At 47.7% G+C, this 22,911-nt stretch overlaps 1 protein-coding gene across 1 annotated transcript in view; it reads right to left on the bottom strand.

Annotated features, from left to right (window-relative positions):
* Nucleotides 1–5,858: 5,858 nt before the first annotated feature.
* Nucleotides 5,859–22,911, bottom strand: part of PKNOX1 (PBX/knotted 1 homeobox 1) — a 67,725-nt gene continuing 50,672 nt past the window's right edge. Inside the window, exons 6-11 of the mRNA XM_012659983.1 lie at nucleotides 22,308–22,407; nucleotides 20,981–21,078; nucleotides 14,832–14,960; nucleotides 11,650–11,726; nucleotides 8,465–8,637; nucleotides 5,859–6,216 (exon numbers count right to left, since the gene is read on the bottom strand). Of these exons, the coding sequence (XP_012515437.1) occupies nucleotides 6,005–6,216; nucleotides 8,465–8,637; nucleotides 11,650–11,726; nucleotides 14,832–14,960; nucleotides 20,981–21,078; nucleotides 22,308–22,407 (789 nt within the window). The 3' untranslated portion in view covers nucleotides 5,859–6,004. The remainder of the gene's footprint in view (nucleotides 6,217–8,464; nucleotides 8,638–11,649; nucleotides 11,727–14,831; nucleotides 14,961–20,980; nucleotides 21,079–22,307; nucleotides 22,408–22,911) is intronic.

The raw sequence follows: 22,911 nt of genomic DNA, 5'->3' as shown, positions 1-22,911 counted from the left end.
GGGCCTAGGCGTGTGGCAAGCGGTCCCACCTGGGTTTGTGTGCGTGTGCTCTAGGATGTTTGCACAACGACGAAATCACCCAGTGATGCGTTTCTCAGAATGTCATTAAGTGATGCCCGACTGTACCGAACTTCACTGAGATGTGCTCCAAACGGCTGTCCTGCAGACGCTCCTAACCAGGGGCACACAAGTCCTGTTTCTATAGATACTCGAAATCAGCTAATTTCTGCCCGATAGACAACGTGGCTGTCACTTCCTGATGACGGTGAGGCGGAGCACTTCGCGTGCTTCTTGGCCATTTGGTTTTTCCTTGCAGTGAACTACTAATACCTGGTCAGTTTCCTACTGACTTCCAGTCATTTGTTGCTTTGCAGGAATCCCCCTCAATCCTAAATCTTGACTCCTGGTCAGCTTTACACATTCAAAATGTAGGGGCCGTCCCTGGGCAAATTGGCTTAAGCCCAGAGTCAGCGAAACTGGGAGTGCTCTCCTTGGCGCCAGAGGTCAATAGGTCCGGGCATGGCCTGTTGGCCAAACAGAACTATTCCTCATGACAGATAGCTTTATGATAGATAACCAAGCGCCTGGGGTCTTGCAAACAAGCCAAGGCATCTCATTGTCCTGCATACGGTAATGAGATAAAGAAGTTAAGATACAAGAAGTTAAGATGCAAACGTCTGCTTCCCTTAAGCAATCGTCTGGAAGGAATGAAAATGTGTTTCCTCAAGACGCCCAAGGTAGTCACGTGCCAGGAAGTAGCTGCCGGACATAGAAAAACTATATAATAAAGCGACTGGTAGAATTGTCTACTTCAGTCTTGTATGTCCTTGTGTGTGTCTGTGTGTTTCTTTCTGTGTCCATCCCCCGTTCTGCAATCCAGGCCGCGACACAAAAAGAAAGAGGAAAGTGCTTTTCTCAGGTTGTCTGTCACCTGCTAACAGCCTATGGTGCCTTTCACTGCCCAGAAAAACTCTTAATTTTGATTTGGCCAAATCCACCAATGTTTTGTCCTAGGATTTATGCACTTGGGGTCTTAAAAGAAGGCCTTCCTCCCCAAGGTGACAGACAAACCGCCAGATGATCTCCTGCTGGCCTCAAGGCCACGCCCTCCACACCCACACGTGGGCCCTGCCCGGGCCCTGCTCTCAGCAGCCGCCCTCCCACGCCGCAGCCGCCCCGGCACGAGTCCGCGCACACTCGTGTTTCCTCCAACCCACTCCTACTCTGCTCCGTGGTTCCGAAAACTCAGGTCTACGCTAACACACAAGAAACCATAAACATGGAAGACAACTGAGTTAATATAAAGCAAAATAGTTAAAATACACCTAATTTTTCTATAAGCCATTTTCTAAAAATGTCTAACCAACCAAAGCCACCAAAATCATCAAAATGTTCCTTTTCAAACATGCTGGAATAAAATAATTCCTGACATATTAAAGCCATTATTGGTTTTTACAGGGCCGAAGTCTTGGGTTCCTTCAAATAATGAGATAAAGAATGAAAGCATCTGTGTGAGATAACACCCTCTAAGTACCAACTGCATATACGATACTTGCGAATCACCCGAGAAGGCAGCATGGACTCGCCCTTTACAGCTAGAGAGGCTGGACCTGGAAGGGAGACCGTCCTGCAGCCGCCCCTGCAGCGGCCACACCTGGGCCATGGGACGAAGACAGAGGATTTGGGGGATGCGGGCCATGGCCCAGGCGCTGCATCCTGGACCAGCATTCACCGTTTTCAGTTACACGGGCTCTATGGTCTTGTAAATTTTAGTTAAAAAAGATTATGTTCTTCTGAAAGTCCTTGCAAAAAAAAGGAAAGTAGTATGAAGATCCTAGGTTTTAGTGAAGGTAAAAAGATCTAATTGTACAAGGGCAAAAATAATTTGTACTAAGAATTTCTTCTTAGAGTATATAGAAGGGCATGTGAGCTAAACACAATATACATTATTTATGGCATTTGCATAATTCAACAAAATGTGAAACGCTAAATATTTAATCCAAATATATTTCTTATTTTCAGGATTTGCTAGACCATTATTCATTTTCTCACCTCTTTCTAGATAGAATCTTATCAGTTACAACCATGATTTTAGAGCTGGAATAAACCTTATAAGCCAAATTCCTCCTTTCCACAAACGAAGGTTTGCAGCCTGGAGAGGTCAGGGCTGGCTCGAGGTCCTTGTGGACGACATTCACATCCACCCTTCACCTCTGACCTAAAGAGTTGGAGAAACAAGACGGAGCCTTCATTTTCTGGAAATCAATCAAAATATTTCTTCACACAATGTACTCTTAGCGGTCACTCCTACTCAGCAACAGAATTCACAATTTTAGATGTACTTTTTAAAAATACTTGAGTCTGCTGATGTACGTTAGCCTCTAAGCAGAAACGGTTGTTGGGAGTGATAGCACACTGGACACCAGAGGGTAAACCCCCTCCGCTGTGACCTGACATACCTCTTAGCCACAACTCGGACTGCACTGTCAGGAGATTCTACCCTGCGAACAAACCATGCGAGGTAGTATGTTACCATACTGATGAACTGTTTTCTTCCCATTGCTGTCAGAATGATTAGATTTATGGAAAACTACGACAAAAAAACAAAGAAACCTATTTCCATTTTTTTTCCTGGAAAACCAATGAAGTAAGCAATTTAAGAAAAGATGCTCGAAAATGCGAATGGGCCTGACTATTCCAGTGCAGTGTGATCCTTCCTCATTTTTTAAATGTGCGGGGGTCACCCTGCGTGTCACCACAAGACATGCAAACAATCTGAAGGTTTTACTTAAAGCAGAAAGGCAGCTTTGGGTGACACGAGCTTTATAAAATAAGACATCCATAAAGCATGTTTCTATTTTTAATTTTTTTGCTTTGATAAATCAATTGCTTCACAAAAATCCTTTTTAAAGACAACAATCCAAGAAAACATATTGTTACAGTATTCACATTTTAAAGATTGTCAGTTTCAAAGACCAAAAATAACTAGAACAAAGGAAGATTGCTAAGTTATTTCTGTCACTAACTGCCAGAGATGGGCCTTCACGACGGGGTAGACGGCTGCTGGGTGCGCTGCGTTTGTCTGAAAGAAGAAAGTGCTCCCTCGCTTCCTCGCACAGGTAGGAAATGATGTTCAACAGGTCACACGGAGAGGATTCCCGGAATCCTTTCTTGTCAGGGTTTTCTCTGCACACTGGATAAAGACTTCGACTCACTTTACTATCCAGAACTGAAACATGGAAAACGGCTAGTCCGTCATGCAGAGCCTGCTGGGGCACGGCTCTACCGGCCTAGCTATCTGCTCCACAGCTGGACAGGAGCAATGACAGCAACATGCTTAATTTGGGTCTCAAAACACATTCAAAAGGATCCTTCGTAAGGAAGAATTTAACAAGAACAAAGTGGGGACAGAATCCGATAATTTAAAATGAAATCTTACAGGGGACCCCCTTTCACAGATTCTCTCCGCTGTCCGAAGGCGCCTGTAAGGTGCAAACTGACACAGACACGCTGGGCAGTTGTTTCGTAAACCGAAATGGCTTGCCGTGTAAAAGTTATTTAAAAGCATCTTAATTATTCCTGGAGAGAGGTTAAAGGGTGCATAAGCGCCCTCTTTCCAAATCTATCCTATTCTTCTGAATTTAGTAAGAATGAACTTAGGGCTTAAGAAATGGGTTTCAGCTGGAGAGAATCACACCACGCCATTCAGCATGGATGTTCGACTCTCTGGCCAGAGCACCCCAACACCACCCAGGTCTCCAGACAGACGGCGTCTCACCATGTCGCCCAGGCTGGAGTGCAGCGGCAGCTCACAGGTGCAATCGCAGCTCACTGCAGCCTCGAACTCCTGGGCTCAAGCGATCTTCCCACCTTAGCCTACCAAGTCGCCGGGACTACAGGGGGCAGCACTCCTGAATACCATCTGCTGCTCCGGCAAACATGATTTCTCATGGGGGAAGAAACAGTGAGCGATCCACAAGTTCTGTGAATGTCTCCACTAATCTACACCACAGAGCAGCAGCCAAAGAGATGGGGTGAGGGAGGAGGGAGGAAGGAGGAAGGCTGGCTGGCTTTCCCATGTGCTCATTTTAAGTCTAACAAAGCTGGGACTTCAGTAGAGTTAAAATGATGGTTTAGACTTGTGTAGACCTGACTTAAAATATTACAAACTGTTTATAAATAAGGAATGCAAAATGTTATTCTCTCCCCAAAAGAGTTAATAATCAAGTTTTTCTTTAAGTTATAGCTCCTGAAATATTTTTAAAGAAATTTCTATGTATTTCTTGCTCACTTCAGAGTTACCTAGGAAGTATTCCCTTATGATTAATTAACATATTTTTGGGGAAAAATCAGTTACAGAAAAGAATTTGCACTGGCTGAAAATGTCTCTCAACACAACCTTGGTTTATAACCAATCACTATTGTTGAATCTCAGAACTGATGACTTTCCCAACCCTGTAACTGTCCTTTACAAACAAAGGGGACCTCAGCATCCCATCTGAGATGATATGAAGGGATTCTGTTTGAAACAAGGTGCTGCTTTGTGCCTAGAAATCCCCACTCCTAAGTAAGCAAATCAAAACCACAGAAAACAAAACCCAGCCTACTCTCTCAATTCGTCTTGTTACCAGAAAACAGAAGTCCTAAAAATCATTCCAAGTCTTGTACCAGGAACTGGAAGTGAAAAAATTATTCCAAATCTCATGCGATCAGTGAGAAGGGAAGGCTCTGGAAATTCTGAAACAACGTACAAGAAAATAATGACGCCAGGAGAGCAGCTGCACATGTGTGAACTGACCAGCCGGGAGTCCGCCGTCACGCCTCCGCCGCAGCTCACCGCCACAACTTCACGCGTGAGCGTGTCTGCTAACTATGGAACGAAGTTCGAATGTTTGCTATTTACCCCAGCTCTGAGCCAATGGGGTAGAGCACGTTTTATATTAGTTTATGATAAACATTCTATGCATATCTCCAATAAAAAAATCCTAAAACAGTACACAGCTACCATGGTAAAACAATCATGTAACTGTAGTCAAGTTTAGATTAGACTGGAATATGTATGGGGAGCGCTCTGAACTAATTACCGGCTACCATTCCATCTCACTTACCTGAAGACCTAGTTAGCAATTACTTTTAGATATATGTTTAGATCAAGTGTAAAATGCAATCTGAGTGTTACATATAAAGAAAGGTTTGAAGATATCAAAATTTGATTCACTCGTTTTTTGTTTTATGGTAGCAAATGTAAATCAGTACCCTGCGAGAGCAGAGGACCATGGAATGGTGGCTGACTTTGGGCAGGTTCATTAAATTTGGTCAATTCAGAACATTCCAAATTGAAATAGCAAGCATGTATTGTTTCTTCTCTAGAAATTTTATCCTCAATATAGTCATAATCCAATTCATAATGAATTTATAAAAATAGCTTTTTATCCAATAATTCCAGCAAGGTAAAAATAGGAGTTTCTTTTTATATATAGCAAATGAAACAGGCTCACTGAGCATGAGAGAACTGGACTGGTTTAAACCGCCATCACTCACTACAAAATCACACTCAGTCTACGCGGGGAGTCGTTGCCACCTCACACTGGCAGTTTCAGGTGCAGAAGCTTCTTTCAAATCCACGGGCTACACAAATAACCAGCCCACTGAGATCTGCTGTGAACCACAGAACTAAATTAAAACTGCGTAATTTTTTAGAAAATGGCAGCACTATTCCTTACTCTAATCCTGGGAGGGGTATGTCATTCGTCACATTTCTAGAGTTAAACCTTCAGAGAATTTCTTTAAAAACCAACCCACACACACACACACACACACACACACACACGCGCACACACACACTTGAAAGAAGTCGCTGCACCTGCAAAGACGCGCTGTAAGCTTACTATGAAATACAAAAGTGCACTCTTCTATATCTACATATAAAACATATTAGAAATAAAACTGTGTAAAATGTTTGCTGTGCAAACTATAAAAAGTCAGGTGAGTCCGCGCCGCTGTCCTACTGCAGGGAGTCGCTGTTCTCCAGGACGAGCCCGCTGATGTGGGCGGGGGCCAGCGCAGCCCCGTCGTCTTCCGTGCTGTCCACAGACTCGTCCTCGCTCTGCCCCGCCATCATGACCTGCTGCACCGCCAGGGTGGCCCCGTCCGAGGACAGAGACTGGAGGCTGTCCACGTTCATGTTCACGGGTGTGGTAATGGTTACAACAGCTCCTGCGATGGGACACAAGTTTGTCACTATTTAAATAAGCACTTACAGAGAAAAACATCAGTACTTTATTACTCGATGGAGCACCGTTTGCTTGTGTGACGTAAAATGGAAACACCTCTATATGTTTATGGAACATTCGATAAGGATTTAAGAAAGCGTTCCTGGAATTGGCCCTCAGACCATGCTCAGCTAATACGGTCTTGGCCTAAGGATGGCGTCAGTGGAGCTCGGGACTGTACAGAACGCAGGTCACGAGGCAGAGAGGGCTGCAGGGAGAAGAAAAGAAGCCCAATCACAGGAGAAGGAAGCACAAGAGGAATATAAACGGGGAAACAAAAAGGGTAATAAAGTAGAGTAAGATCAGTTTGAAAGAAAAAAGAAAAAAAAAGCAAACCCTGTAACATGCTGATCCCTGTCGTACAGCCCAGTAGCAAAGGATGGAAACGGCCCAAACAGCGACCAGCGGGGCCCAGCTTAGAGACCCGGAACCAGGTGCTGTGCTGCTGTTAACAACACAGTGGGCCGACAGGCCGGTTCGTACAGACCTCCAAGACCCATCAGTGAGCGACGGAAGCAGGCGGAGGCAGCGTGACTGCCAGCATTTGTCTGAGGGTTTGGGGGCACAGTCACTCATCCCCATCGTCGACGCACTGGAGCACGTGCAGGGAGCTGGTGACAGTGTTGCTCTGGAGACGATCAGACGCCAGGAGAAAGAGAGAGAGTGATACCTTTCTGACTAGTTCTTGGATTAACAGAGAAAAAGACGTGAATATAAATTCTTTAAATATGACATGAGACTACTACCTACCAAAACCTAAATGAAGAAAGCAAAGCAGCGCTTGGGAAAACTTCGCTTTAAATGCGTACGACACAACTCGAGAGGTCAAATGGAAACGACGTAGGTGCGATCACAACCCCACCCAGCCGCAGGACCAGCACCCCCATAGCAAGTCTCCCGCGCATTCAGCAGAGAACCGTCAGCACAGCTGTGCAAGGAGACCACCTGAGGCTGGGGAGGAACTGTCTGGAAAGATGACGAGCAGGGTGTGCAGTGCTCACAGAGCCAGCCTGGGAAGCTCATCATCCCAGGCTCAAGAACCCAAGAAGGCCTGGCCTCGCGTGTGGGCCGCCAAACACTGCTCCCGAGTGACCTAACTGTACCCCAGAGCAAAGCTCAGGAAGACTCACAGGAACACAAACACAGCCCGCACCCGGCAAGGCACATTCACAGTGACTAGCGTCCGCTCGGGTTTACAGGACAAACAGGCAGGAAAACGCACAAGGAGGAGAAAATCGGCCAGCTGGAAGCTGGTCCGGGACTGACAGAGATGCTGGAATTAGCAGAGAAGGACATCGACACAGTTACTGAACTCTACTCTATTTTCAAAACCTAAGTAGATTCATGAACGATATAAAAGACTCAAATAGAGCCTCTGGAGAGAGGAAAATGACAATGTCTAAGATGAAAAACACACTGGATAGGATTAACTCAAGATTAAACAGTACAGAATAAAAGATGAGTGAAGCAGAATGGAGAGTAACAGAAACCATCCACAATGAAACACAAAGAATCTAATAAACTGAAAAGAGCATGAGTAACGTGAAACTTTAACCACCTACTACATAGGCAGCTCAAGTTCCTGAAAGAAGCGGGGTCGGAAAGCACAGTTGATAAAACCACGGCCCCAAACTCCCCTAACTCAATAACGGTACATTACTGCATGAAGAAAAGTAGGAAGCAGAATGAGATGACACCACCATTTACAACACTTAAAAACAATCCAAAACGTGAAGAACTCCTACAGACGGGTACTCGTGAAACGCATCAGACTGGCTTCCTACTCGGGGAGGAGGGACAGGGGTCCCAGGGAGTAAACAGCAGCAAGAGAAGGGCAGGGACTAAGAAGGGTAAGAAGTCACGTGGGAAGGACGGGGCCACCTCCCAGCCCCTGCACCCAGAGTCGGAGGAAACCAAAAAGCAAAACATAGCAGCAAAGGGCAGGACATGCTGTCGGGGACTGTCTTTGACACGGAATGAAAGATCTCAGCTCTGTGCCATGTTGCAAATGCTCTCCTTCTGGCGGGTGCTCCTCACTCCTACCCGGAGCTCCCTCTAACGCGCCTCCGGCGTGACGTTCCTCGTTGCAGATGCAGAGAGAGAAGCGAGTGTTTCGGTTCACGGCATTTTCTAAAGCCCACAGCTGACAACGCCCAACCCCGGCTCCTGCATCTCCACCCCGCCGCCCGTACCTTCCGTCATGGCGAGCTCGCTCGGCGGGGGCTGCGTGACTCCCGACGCGATGGAGTCGGGCCAGAACCTCTGAACTGGCCTGTTCTGAGCCGTTTTTTTCTTGGTTTTGGGGGTCTCTGAACAACTGGAATCCAACATGGGCTGGAGAATCCGTCTCCTGGCGTTGATGAACCTGCGAGCAGACAGGGAGCCGCAGTCAGGACGGCCTCGTGAGGACCCGGCGCAGCAGCGACGCTCTCACGAACACGTGTCGCACGTTTTCTCTTATACTCAGTACTTAAGAGGAATCAAAGTTATTCTCAATTATCTAAATTATTACCTAGAAGTCCAGAAAAACAGGGCCTGCTATTTTAAAAATCATTCACTTAAATAAGGACCAACGCTGCGTCTCAGGAAACGAGCGTGACTGCCAACTCTAGCCTCGGGTCACCACAAAACAGGGATCTGAGGCAAGAGCCTCACCTTTCCAAAGACTATTCCAAACCACGAGCCGTTTCCCAGATGCCCAAGGCCGTGGTCTTTCAATGGTCCCACGCACACGGCTAGCAGTGCCAGCGTCCTGGCAGTGATGAAATCCGCGATGGACTTCAGCTGCGCTGTGATACCAAGAACTCACACTGGCGATACGACCCCACGAAGAAAGAGACCAGCACAAATTACAGGTTGGCAAGGCAGGCCAGACATGGTTTCATGTCCAACGAATAAGGCAGCAATCTTAAAAAAATTACAAGATTGTTTTCTTCAATCTCCATCCCTCTGAGTGCCCCCAGCTGTCGCCTTTAAATGTGAGAAAGTGCGGGGAGGGTGCTGGTGCGAGGGGGAGACTTAAATCCCCAAACCGCTCTTCCTCCTGCAGTCAGGGGCGTGTGCGGCAGGCACGACCTGGCCTCGCACTCCTGCCGCGCTGCCGTGCGCCTCTCCTCGGGCCGCTTTGCTACAGAGCGAACAGCACCGGAAGGAAAAACAACATCAAACCAGAACCTGTCCAGAGTCCTGCAGAGCCCTACCCTAGCATAAAAACAGCCATCCTGACCAAGCTTAAGGACCCATCTCTGTCTTCTTTGTTCAGTAGAGTGAGTGACAAGGTAGTTCCCTCTCGCGAGAGTCACACACGCTACTCTGTCAAAAGCTACACCTCTGTGGATAGCTGCGTAGTCCCGTTCATGGTACCACAGAAACAAAAGCGTTGCTTTTAGACTCGGACTCCAGTCGGCTTTGTCACTGTGTGACCACTTCTCTTTTAATGCCCCCACCTACAAAACAACAGAGCTAGAACTGGACCCGCTCTAAGGTTGCTTAATTTTAAAATTATAAAGATTAAAAAATATCTAAAATTACACAAGGACGCATTCTAGTTACTAACAAATGACAGTGACTTGCTGGCCCGCAGTACGAGCGTGAGGAGGAAAGCAGACCCGGGAGTAAAAGACGCCAGCCCCCGCCTCGGAGGACAGCCCGCTGCCGCCGCTCCACGCTTGCTGCTTTAACTCTCTCACTCAAAGTTGCTGCTCGGCAGAGGCACAAGCTAACGATAGATGTGTTCAATCTCACTACTCTAAGATGTAATTGTAAATATAAAAGGAAAGAAAGTCACAAGAAGTAAAAGCAGCTATAGATACTAAAAGATTTTAGAAATCTGGAATTTAAAAAGTAATGTTATTAAACTGTTATTAATTTTAAAAATTAAAAGTTGATACTAAACCTGGTTAAGAACTCTGTTAATGCAACAGAGCAGCACGTTAGGGAACACAAGGAAATCATGAATGAAGAACAAAAGGTGACTACAACACCTGGATATCCACAGAGGCACCTCTGTGGCCAACATCTACCCCATTCGACCCAATGATCACTATTATGACTCAACCAAAATGTGGCGTTTCAACATAAGACTACATGGAAAGAACCCTACACATGCTCAGTATGCTACAAACTTCACAGCAACTATATACTTGAACCTTTAAATTCTTGTTAACACTATTAAAAAGACTGAATAGGTAATAACTCAAATAGTATGGTCTGTTATTGCTACCCAAATCTAAAATAACAGCCTGAATGCAAGATAATAAAAACATTGAATGCAATACCAAAATATGCCTCCTGCATATATAATTGCACAAGGAAGATTTTATTGTTTATATTGGAACTTCAACAAGTTTACATTTTAGCCTAGCTAAAATAAAAAGATAATGTCTACAAGTGGCAGAATTTGTGCTTTTTTTTATGCATGCCAATGTTATTAAGCTGAAATTGCGTCCTATATCTGAACAATAAGTAAATCAAAGTGAGATGACTAATGACCACAATGGAGCCCACCGTAAACCCCAGCACCACTTAGCAATGGGCATTAAGTAATTATGTAAGGAAAACACAGGGCCAGGGTCCAAGTGTCACAGCAAGGTGTGGCAGCAGAACTGCAAGAGGAGGCTTTTATCAATAAACGCAAGTGTCCGCCTGGGTGCTTCTCTGCCAGCAACCCTCCCAGGCGCCCCGTGGCACAGGTTTCAAAGGCAGGAGAGCAGCAGCGCTCAGGACTCCTTGCTCTCAGCTGCCCCCCGACACAGCACAGGCTTGAATCAACGTGGGGCCCGGGCAGTAACACCACAAGGAGACATTTCAGTCAGCCAAGCAGGACACAGGAAGGAGTCCATAATCAGGTCGTGATAATTAAAACTCAGGTTGAGGGTGGGCGCAGTGGCTCACGCCTGTAATCCTAGCACTCTGGGAAGCTGAGACGGGAGGATCATTTGAGCTCAGGAGTTCAAGACCAGTGTGAGCAAGAGCGAGACCTCATCTCTACTATAAATAGAAAGAAATTAGCCAAACAACTAAAAATAGAAAAAATTAGCCAGGCACTGTGGTGCGTGCCTGTAGTCCCAGCTACTTGGGAGGCTGAGGCAGAAGGATCACCTGAGCCCAGGAGTTTGAGGTTGCTGTGATTTAGGCTGACGTCACAGCACTCTGGCCCAGGCAACAGAGTCTCAAAAAAAAAAAAAAAAAAAACCCAGGTTGAAAGTGGGCGCTGGTTTGTTCTTAAGCACCCTGCCTCGTGTTCCAGCACTCTGCCAACAGAGCACTGCCTGCTGAAAGAACTCACATTCTCAACACCACTGCACCACGTGTCAGTACCGGGGTTCCCAGTGCCCCACTGTGCAACAGGCCAGTCTCGGAAAGCAGTGCGCCTTACCAGTTGTTGACCTGGAGCAGGGTCAAATTTGTTTGAGCAGCAATCTGTTTCTTCTCATCCTCTGTTGGGTAGGGATGCTGAAAACAAAAAGGAGAGTTACCACAACCTTTGATTTTTATAAAGGAAATCAAGATTATCCAGGCAAAATATAAGAATCAAATAATCATCACTAAAAACCTGTGAGAGCGATAGGCTTCTAGCCAAAACCTACCTCTAGTCCTACAGAAGTAGCCACCAAAGAACGTCCTGGTGCTGCAGCAGCTGGTCAGTGCACAAGCCAAGGCGTGACTGGCCACAGCATCTGAGGTTCAAGGATGACAATAACCACAGCCACAGACAGCACCAGGAGCAGCCGCCCAGCGATGATGGCTTCTCTGTGCCAGGCGCCATTCTGAGCACTTCATACAATCTGCAGATTTCGTATCGAGCGTCCTGAGGCTCAATTTGTGAACCACAAACTGCATCCATTTAGAGTAGGTGCCTGGATGAGTTCTGGCCGAGCAACACACAGCACATCTCCATTCCCCAGGTGCATTCTGCAGTAACTCACGGATTCCCCACGAGCACCTCCTGAGACGGTGACTGCCATTACTACAGATGAGGAGACTGAGGCACTTCCCTCCACCCCACACTTGAGGAAGCAGGTGGAGGCAGGAATGGCCAGGCATGCTAGGGGGATCGCTACCCCGAGAATAAACAGACAGGGATGCCATCAGGGCTCTCCTGGGGCCAGATCTCTGCTGGATTAACCTGTGCTGTCCGCAAAGCACTGAAGCCAGGGCTGGGGAAGGGAGTGTCTGTTGTATTACCCTTCTTTTACGTGTGATTCAAACATTTCACTTAAAACAGCAAAATTCAACCACAATTATAAGTAGCAAAATTCACAGACGTACCAAAGGAAAATGATTTCTATCTACAGTAATAAACCATTTCTCCAAGATTGATTACTGTCTACATGTGGAAAACAAGAAGACGTTTACTCTAAAACCTGAACACACCGCAAGTGCCTGATTTTGGACCAACCAGAACCCAAGACAGTGAATGCACCGACACAGCAAGAAGGTGGGAGTTCGCCTTGGTTTGACTCTAGACGAACACCCAGGATGATGTGGAGCCATCCACTGCACGTGGCAGTGGGGAGGGAACAGCACTGGACTGGTCTCAGCTGCGACCTGCCTGTCTCCTCAGACCAGTTTACAGTGCGATTAGGTTTGTGTCTGTAGATGAGTGTGTGGCTCTGAGCTCGAAGTTATGGAAATATAAATATTGTTCTCGCCCTTTAAAAAGCTCATAAGGCCAGGCGTGGTGGCTCACGCCTGTAATCCTAACTCTCTGGGAGGCTGAGGTGGGTGGATTGTTTGAGCTCAGGAGTTCGAAACCAGCCTGAGCAAGAGCGAGACCCCATCTCTACTAAAATTAGAAAGAAATTAATTGGACAACTAAAAAAATATAGAAAAAATTAGCCGGGCATGGTGGTGCATGCCTGTAGTCCCAGCTATTCGGGAGGCTGAGACAGAAGGATCGCTTGAGCCCAGGAGTTTGAGGTTGCTGTGAGCTAGGCGGACGCCACGGCACTCTAGCCCGGGCAGCACAGTGAGACTCTGTCTCAAAAAAAATAAATAAATAAATAAAAATAAAAAATAAAAAGCTCATAAAATAGAAACAGGGCAGCAAACGAGCATACTAGCCAGAAAAACCCAAATGGTAGTAAGGGCTGCCCTGGTGTGTTTGGAAAACCACAGGGAGGACAGTACCGCAAAGAAGTGGGGGCGCAATGGGACAGGAAAAGCTTCGTAGGAAAGAAGTGATATTTTAACTGAACCTTATGAATAGGGTTTATTGTTTTAGAAATTATTAAAATATTAAGGGAAACCTACAAGGGAAAAAATATTTGCCCAATCCCAGCATTTCTCTGTGTTGTACTCTAACCGTTACATTCAGACACATTTACTGTTGTGATAATCACAATATATTTAAAAATACGTACGTTCTGCTCTTTCACTCGCTGTCATTTCCCTAAAGTGCCCTGCTGCTTACAGCCCTCGCTTATGCTGTTAGCTAGTCGTGTCACAGTCCACCAAGCTGATATGTCCTCGTTTATATACCAACTCATTTCCATTTATATATATATAAATTTTTTTTTTTTTTTTTTTTTTTTTTTGAGACAGAGCCTCGCTCTACTGCCCCGGCCAGAGTGCCGTGGCAACAGCCTAGCTCACAGCGACCTCAAACTCCTGGGCTCAAGCGATCCTCTTGCCTCAGCCTCCCGAGTAGCTGGGACTACAGGCATGTGCCATCATGCCCGCTAATTTTTTCTATATATTTTTAGTTGTCCAGCTAATTTCTTTCTATTTTTAGTAGAGACAGGGCCTCGCTCTTGCTCAGGCTGATCTCGAATTACTGACCTCGAGCGATCCTCCCTCCTCGGCCTCCCAGAGTGCTGGGATTACGGGCGTGAGCCACCATTCCCATTATGATACCAGACATCGCTGGAATGTTTGGTACACTGCTTATGAATGACCTCTGTAGGACCAATCTCCAGGAGTAGGCACATGGCGCAGAGACTGCGCTGTTCTTCCTCTTGACACGTCTTGCTCCCTATCTTTCACTGGTGGAAACAGAACAACAGAGACCACAACCCCAGAGCGGGGGCTGGGAGGCAGCTGGGGGGACCTAGTGCTCAGGGGAGGGGCGCCCTGGACTAACGAGGGCTCCCTGCTGGGCCAGACTCGAGTCACGTTAGACACGCCCATCGCTGACCCTTGGTGGTACGCTCAACTCCACACCTGTATCTGTAACCTTGTCGTGTCTTCCTTTCAAATCCAACATACAAAACACAGCGACTTTCCCCGGTTTTGCCCAAACGCGTCTTCTGTCTGCCCCCTTCTCCAGTTAACACCTCACCCCGGCCGCCCTAGGGGGCACGCGCACAGTTTACGTGGGCTGCACGCGCTCCCCTTCACCGTGGGATCCCTCGCTGCATTTTAAGTTCCTGAAGCAAAGGCCTCCGTCTGCTGGTGACCCGCCCTTCTGCCCCACGCTCCACTCGCCACAGACACTCCACAAAGTATGGATACCGAAAGCCAGGCCTGCTAGCCTATGTGAGTAAATGTTTTCCGCGACACACAAGCCAGAAGGCAAGCACCCCAGGGGCCTGCTGACTGCACGGTCCGCGCCCTTACCCCGATGTGCTGGAAGAGCCACGATCGCATCACGTTTGTGGCGTGCTTCGGCAGAACTCCCCTCTTATTCTTCGATGAGCCATCATCTTGATGCAAGATGCTTAGATCTTGGTTTAACTGTAACTGAAGCTTTTAAACAATTGAGAAATCACGTTAGAAAACATAGAAAACAAGACACACCCAAGTAGCGTACGACTTCGGATGCAGGAAGTAGCCAAGCTCTTACAGATCAGTGACTTATTTACAGCAAAAGCCAACACGCCAGGCCCTGCACTCGCTGATCCTACGAGGACCTGGCTCCTCTACATGTAAGTCCTGACTCTAGTGACAGTCTGCACAGGCCCCTCGCCTGGCACGGGTGCTAAGAAGGTCGCTCTGAAGGCAGGTGAAGCCCACGTCCTCTCGCCACCACCCACTCCCACCTATGCCTCCCGTAGTGAGGGGGCAACATCAATTTCCTAGGCTAACGGAGACTTCAAGCAACCAGTGACAATGGACAGGGACACCAGGAAGCAGCGCTGATGAGAGCAAGTTGTGCCAGGTGGGCTGAGGGGAAAGACGCACAGAGCACAAGAGGCTGATGGAGGGACACGGAGCAGGAGGGCGACGCCCTGTCCTCTAAGACACCGTGGCAGGCACTGAGGAAGGACAAACTACATTCCTTCAATTCTATTTAAAAGAAAAGGACCAGGCTGGCACTTCTTTGTAAGTGTCTTATCAGAAAAGCATGAAGGAAAACCTGTTCACAAGGCCATGCTCGGTCCCTGGCACGTTCTCCCAGACACGGCGTGTCCCCCTCCCTGGGACGTGCAGAGACGATGTCGTCACTGCTGCCTGCACAGACCAAGGAAGGAAGCAAACTCGTCCTCCAGGGCCCACAGCACGGACAGATCAGGCCTATGTGAGAACTTACATACGAACCGACTTAATAAATTCTACAGGTCAATTTCAGTACACTGCATTCATAAACATGGTTTAAGGATTTAGACGTTTATTTTGGAGAAATTTTTACTATATTATTTTACCTTTACTTCCTCTGGACTTATACCTTTTTGCATATATTCTTCAAAAATCTGAAAACCAACCTCTAAAGAGACAGCCGACAGGGATTGAATTTTATGACCTTAAAGGAGATACTAATATCTTGAATCTTAAAACTCAAGATTACTGAGGGAGCAATTACTTCATGAATGTGTTTGTTTAAGGACTGAGAGCAAACTGTGTTAAGAACTGCCGACAGCTGAAGTTTGTGCATACAGGGAAAAGAATGGAAATGAGCTTTTAAAAGGAGTTCCAAAGCATCAGGGCCAAACTTTAGTTTGTCTGCTGTGCTTGTCTCAGTCAAATACACGATGATGATCTTAATGAAATGTGACACGTGCTTCAGCGTTGACTTTTTCGGCTCAAGGTTAAAGCAAACCTGGGCTCCTGGATAGGCACAGCGACACTCGACTTCTGATGTGCTGCCCACAGGGTCTGGAGTGAGGACTAATTCAAGAGAAGGAAAGCTGGCTGAGGGCCCAGAGAGGACAGTCCATGCGCCCCGCTCAACTCCAGAAAAGCCTGGGGACGGGACACGGCGGGGCGTTTGGAAGCCGGGGCACTGGTTGGAAGTCTGTTTAAGAAGCACGAGGGCAGTTCATTTCTCCCTCAGCCAGAAGGACGCGTGGAGGTTGGCGTGCCCATCAAGGACAGTAGTTACTGTCCATGGTGTCCAGTGCTTTGACGAACCCTCAGATGCGCGGCCCCCTGCGGTTTCACATTGTTGGCGCATTCGTTGTATTCCTGGGTTGCAGCTTTCTACAAGTTTGCTGTGGCTGAACCAAGAAAGAAAGCATATACAGATTTCTATGGAAATTATGATGCTATGAAAGATTTTGAAGAGATGAGGAAGGCTGGTATCTTCCAGAGTGAAAAGAGATTTTGGAATATAAAGAATTTCTTTGGGTTGATTCACATAGAAGTTTGTCACTGACCTGTGCTCCTGAGCTATGCATAGGTGGGCTGAGCAATAATTTCTCTTGATAAATAAACAATCAACAAATACCAAAAAAAAAAAAAGAAGCAAGGAGGGCAGGCATGGCAGCTCATGCCCGTAATCCCAGCACTGTGGGAGGCCAAGACAGGGGGATCACTTGAGCCCAGCAATTCAAGACCAGCAATTCAAGACCAGCCTGGGCAACACAGTGAGACCCCATCTCTCACACAAAATAAAAAGAAAAGAGAAAGCGGGTAAGGAAGGTCTGCACACAAAATGGGAGCCCCCTGCCTGCTCCTGCTCCGAGCAGGGAATGGGAGAGTACTTCTCTGGAGAAACTGAACTAGATAAGACTGACGGGCGGTTGAATCTGGAGGTCAGCCTATGGAAAAGCCAGCTGGCCACAGCCCAGCACCTGAGAAGCACCAAAGAACTTTCTGGAAGCTCGTGTCTAAATTTACAAAGACAGCCACGTGTCCCCAAATACTTGAAAGCCTCTATCATAAAAAGCAGAGACCAAAGTGAATAAATTTTGGGATGCAAAGGAAACACAGAGCATGCAGGAACCAAAAGAAAATTTCAACTACCCATGAACCTAGAGCTGCATGCTATTAAAAAGAAAAAAAAAAAAAAAAAAACAACAGAAAGCAAGGAAAAGCTCTTAGAAATTAAAAATACACTGGAAAGTTAAAACTCAATAGATGGGTTGGAAAGTAAAACAAAATCTTTCTGAAAATAGGAAAAAAATGGCAATTGGAAGAAAAAATATTTTTAAAAAATCAAGCGAGTCGGTTCAGGAGGTCTAATGTTCAGTTATAAGAGCCTGAGAAAGACAGAGCGTGCGTGCTGGGGTGGGGCAAGCACCGCCACAGAAAACTGCAGGGACACACCAGAACTGAGGACTCTGAGATTAAAGGACACAGAGGGCCCAGCACAGCCCATGAAAGAGACCCACGCCGAAACATTCAGAGCACCGACGAGAAGAGGGCAGCATCCAAAAAAGGAGAAAAATGCAAACAATTTGAAGAAAGAATAACAACCTTCTCAAAAGCAACACCGTCCACTGGAAAACAAGGAGGCAATGCCCTCCCAACACCACGTGGGAAGGATTTTCAACCTGGAACTCTACATGCAAACAGACTCATATCAAATATGAGACCACATAAAGTCATTTGTGGGTTTGCAAAGTCTCAAAAAATATATATTTCTCATGCATATTTTCTGAGGAAGTTTCAAGGGAGGGAGCAAAGCCAAGAAAGCAGAAGATAAAAGGGAACCCTCAAGGTGACATCCAGGGAAAGCTCCGTCCACGACGCCCCGGCGCAGAGGGTGGCCCCGGCGTCAGGGGTTGGGGAGCTGCAGGGAGGGCCGCCCAGCACTGTGCGTCCCCGGCTGCTGGACCCACGGAAAGCTGCTGAGAGGCTGCCGGCAAGGCCGCGACGACCTGGCCCCTGATACAACGGCTCAGCAAATGGAAAGACACAAAACGACGACTAACTCAGGCAAAGAAGCCATTGGAACCAGAGCGGTGCCATAGGCAAGGCAGGCGCGGGCTGGGCTGCGACACGCGTGGACATGGAGCACGTGAGGAAGCGCATCGCCCTCCTCTCCACGACCGAAAGCCAGAACAAGGGGCGAGTTAGGAGATGAGATTTCCCACATGGAAATGGAAAGTGGCTAAAAGATTTGGCCGGGCCTGGGAGGCGGAGAGCTGTCAGGATCTGTTCCGGGCTCCTCCGCATCTGTGATGGTGGAAGCTACGACACGCGGCAACTGGATAAAAACATTAAAAATAACCATAAAGAGGAAACAGGCAAAAAAGAAAAACGTATGAGTAACAGCTGTACAAAGACTCTGCCTGGGAAAGGTGGGTGGGGAGAGGGAACCAAGGACATCTCACCCCCTGGTTAGTTCTCATGTTCTCAAAAACGGTTTTTAATGGGCTTTTAATGCACTAGAAGCGAGATTAAAGACTTTCAGTAAGACAGCCTGGGAGAGATCACCCCGCCCACAGCCCCGTAGCGGGCAGGTCAGAGAGCCCACACGCAGGGGCAGCGGGGTCCCCCGCGCCTGGGTGGCAGCTAGGCTGCGCGCACATCACCTGGAAGCGTGGCTACTGCGAGAGCCAGACACGCGGCCACCAGGCAGGGGCCCAAGAGACAGACTGGACACCGCTGTGGGAACAAGGTTTCCAGGGTTGTTTATGACTGCCACCCACACAGCCGCCATTCTGTGACTCTCACGGTGACTACTGAGGGGATTCACCGGGAACAACGCGGACCGTCAAACAGCAACGCGGGAGGAATAGACCATCACCAATTTTCCTGACAAACCCAACTCTGATAATTTCTGACACAAAACGCAGAAACCTTCATCGGTGAGCTACCCGCCTTACTTATCCGAAACACAGCAAGAACCCAAACTCGGGCTAAAAAAGAAGGAAAAAAGAGCCCAGAGTAGCCCAAGTGGCTACATACAGAATTGCATGTATCATGTGTGTGTTTTATCCTAAGAACACCTCCCCCCAGACCCTCAACCAAATCCTCCTACTTTCGCTATTCAGACCGCTCATCGGCTTGCTGATTTGGCTTCCTAGCCCTGCCGTGTGAGAAACAGTAAACTCCAAGGGGCAGCCAGGTCCCAGCTGCTGGGGGCAGGGGCAAAGGCGGGAGGCTCGCCTGAGCCCAGGGGTGGGAGGCTGCAGTGTGCCATGATCGCGCCTGTGAGCAGCCACTGCACTCCAGCCTGGGTGACACGGCAAGACCCCAGCTCTGAAAAACAAACAGAAAAACAACACGGGGGTGCGACGCGGAGGACAGAAGCCACACAGTGACCTGCTGGGCACTGCACAGACCAAAGCAGAGGCAGCTCCTAGGCGGCAACCAGGGCATTACGTTCACTGGAGTCTATCTACGCGGGCTGGAGGGAGTCACACCTTGAACTTCAGGTGAGAAAGTGTTCTACTGCAATACTTCAAACTCTGTAGGCTTGCAACTTAATTCAGTTAATTAGAAAACTTCCCCTTTTTTGCACTCTGCCGCCCAGGCTCACTGCAGCCTTGAACTCTCAGGCTCCATCTATTCTCCCACCTCAGCTTCCCAAGTAGCTGGGACTACAGTCATAAGCCACCACACCAGGCTAATTAAAAAAAAAATCTAGTTAGAGACAGGATCTCTCTATATTGCACAGGCTGGTCTTAAACGCCTGGGCTCAAGCAGTCCTCTGACCTTGGCCTTCCAAAGTGCTGGGATTACACGTTCGCGCCACCGCACCCAGCAAAACTTCCTTCTTAACGAGACAAATGAACCTCTACTATGTAAGTAAAGCATTTGACTTTAAAATGTTTCCTCTAAAAGAGTATATCTGAGACTACAAAACCACAAACCAGACATCGCTTTATTTTCACAGATATTTTAAACAGAAAAGAAGGCTGGTCCCAGAACCCAGGGACAGCACTGGTAGCGCCTGGGCGGTCCCTACAGCCCATGGCGTGTTTGCACTGGTGATCTCTGAAGGCCCCGCCCAGGCCCTCTGGTATTTGCTATTGTGTTCAATAAAACGCCAACACCCCAAGGCTGGGGACTCAGTTGTTAAGGTTGTGGAAATACCTGTGCGGGTCAAAGACAAAGCTAACATAAAGAACACATCAATGTCTGCAGATGAGACCGGGCAACGCGCACTGGTCAGAGCCTTGTGCGGGCTCAGCGGGCACAGCAGAGAGGCCCCAGCAGCTGTTCAGAACGTGGGCTCCGGCCCAGCAGGACGTTCTTACGCTGCAGGAGTGGGCCAGGCTTGCTGCACGGGAAAACCAGCCTGGCGGCTGTGCTGTGCCCTCCTGGGGACACTGGGAAGAGTGCGCCTACAGGACCTCCAGCCTCCTGATGGACAAGCACAGAATCCGACACTGACAATGGAACAGCGGCTGCTCCAGGGCGGCAGGGGATTATGAGTTACTTTTTCCCTGCTTCTTCAGAATTTTCCCAACTGCGCACTCTCTACAGTGAGGCAGACGAAGACCGCAAAGAAACCAAACACTGACGTTCGGATTAACTAGAGATCGCCACACACGCAAGGGTCTCCACGCAGGGGGACGGCTCCAGCTTGCTCTGCCTGTGCCCCACACGTACGCAGCCCTGGCCCCCGGCAGCCTCCCATTGAATGGCACACGCACCTGGGAGTTCTGGATCCTAATCGTCCCGGGGGACAGCGCCTGTGTGACCACTTGGCCTTGGGGGGTGACAACCGTGACAGGCTGATACACTGTGCCACCTAGAAAGGGAGAAGGAAAAATAAACCACTTTGAAGTCTTAATGATTTAAAACCATTCTCCTTGATGTACTTATAGAAGGACTAAAATCGCTAGTTTGATGAGTGTTTTAATCATTTCAAATGATCAACAATACTTTGCCAGTTGACTTGTCCCTATAAATCATCAGAACTAACTCCCTGGCGGGGCGAACGGGCACCAGGCCTGACAGCACGCACAGCGCCACTGCCAGCCGACGGGGTGCAGGGCTCCTTCCTTTGCCTTGCCTCTGCTTTCTACTGTTTCCCACAACGAACACATACTAAAAGTTTAGCCAAACACACTAAGCAGTAAATATTTGTTTCCTAGCTATGCTTTCAAACCAATGGTGCTCTCTTATCCCTGCGAGGCTTTTCAGTGTAAACTTCTCCCCCGCCCCCACGCCCCATCCCATTCTCATGACGCCATGTTCACAACCTTCCGCCTGCACCAGGGAACTCTGGAGTCTGGCCCCCTCCTGTAAGGTTTTTGTTCTACAAGTAAGACTAAGACTAAGACTGCATTTTTATCTCATTATCAGCAATAATACAACTTAAGATTTTGGGTGCTGCTAGAAGTACAATTTAAAACTATGTTATTTGAAAATGACAATTGGTTTTCACTATATATTTTCAACTCCCATATAATACTTTTTTTTTTCCCAATATATTTTTTGTAGAGAAACACAATTTACATAAAATATTTGTTATTGAGAATTAACGAGAAATCGGCAAAGAGTACCAGCTTCTAACACTACTCTATCATGAACCAGCATTCATTAAAAATCATATGTAGGCCAGGCGTGGTGGCTCACTCCTATAATCCTAGCACTCCGGGAGGCTGAGGCGGGCGGACTGTTTGAGCTCAGGAGTTCGAGACCAGCCTGAGCAAGAGTGAGACCCCGTCTCTACTAAAAATAGAAAGAAATTAATCGGACAACTAAGAAAAAATTAGTCGGGCATGGTGGCGCATGCCCGTAGTCCCAGCTACTCGGGAGGCTGAGGCAGGAGGATCACTTGAGCCCAGGAGTTTGAGGCTGCTGTGAGCTAGGCTGACGCCACGGCACTCACTCTAGCCCCGGGCAAAAGAGTGAGACTCTGTCTCAAAAAAAAAAAAAAAAAAAAAAAAATCATATGTATATACTCATTCTAACATACAGGACCTTTTCTCTGTTAAAGCTCAGGACAAAGTGTCCATCTGTCCGTCATCGTACCTGCCACGGTCGCCATGGCTACGTTTCCCTGTTGCAGCGCAGATGCTGGCACCACGATCCCTTGGGGGCTGATGGTGCCCGTGATGGCACTTTGAAGCTGCTGCAAGTCAGAACACACATGTTGAGGCATTACTAGAAAACAGAAAACCCACGTTTAAAACTTCACAATAAGTGAGATAATGATATCGTCCATAAAGGAAAGAGATGTGTGGGGCGAAGAGCACACACAGATGACAAGGCTTTCAGAAAGCCTGCGTCACACACGTGGGAACCAAGACATGCGAGACTAACTGTGCGTTAAATACAGCTGTCAACACTGAAATGCTGGCTTGCACTGCGGCCTCCAAGAGACCATCTTTCACCTCACTGCCATATCCCACACACCTTTAAGCCCTGGAGGTGTAACTAGGGAGACCCCGATTTCTGGTACTCACCCCAATCACAGCACAGACCACATGTGAGCACCCCCGTTCTTATTTGTAGAGTACCTGGGACTGGGCCTGCCTGCAGCCAGCTCTATGCAGACGTTTGTCAACTCTACCCATCTGGAATCACCCATGTGGGCTACATTATCCACTTGCTATGATGGCTGGGCTTGCAGCTG

The sequence above is a fragment of the Propithecus coquereli genome, unplaced genomic scaffold (genome assembly GCF_000956105.1).
Source record: "Propithecus coquereli isolate 6110/MARCELLA unplaced genomic scaffold, Pcoq_1.0 Scaffold644, whole genome shotgun sequence".
Lineage (NCBI taxonomy): Eukaryota > Metazoa > Chordata > Mammalia > Primates > Indriidae > Propithecus > Propithecus coquereli.
Note: the sequence above shows the minus strand (reverse complement) of the source record. Positions and strands in the feature narration are given on the sequence as shown.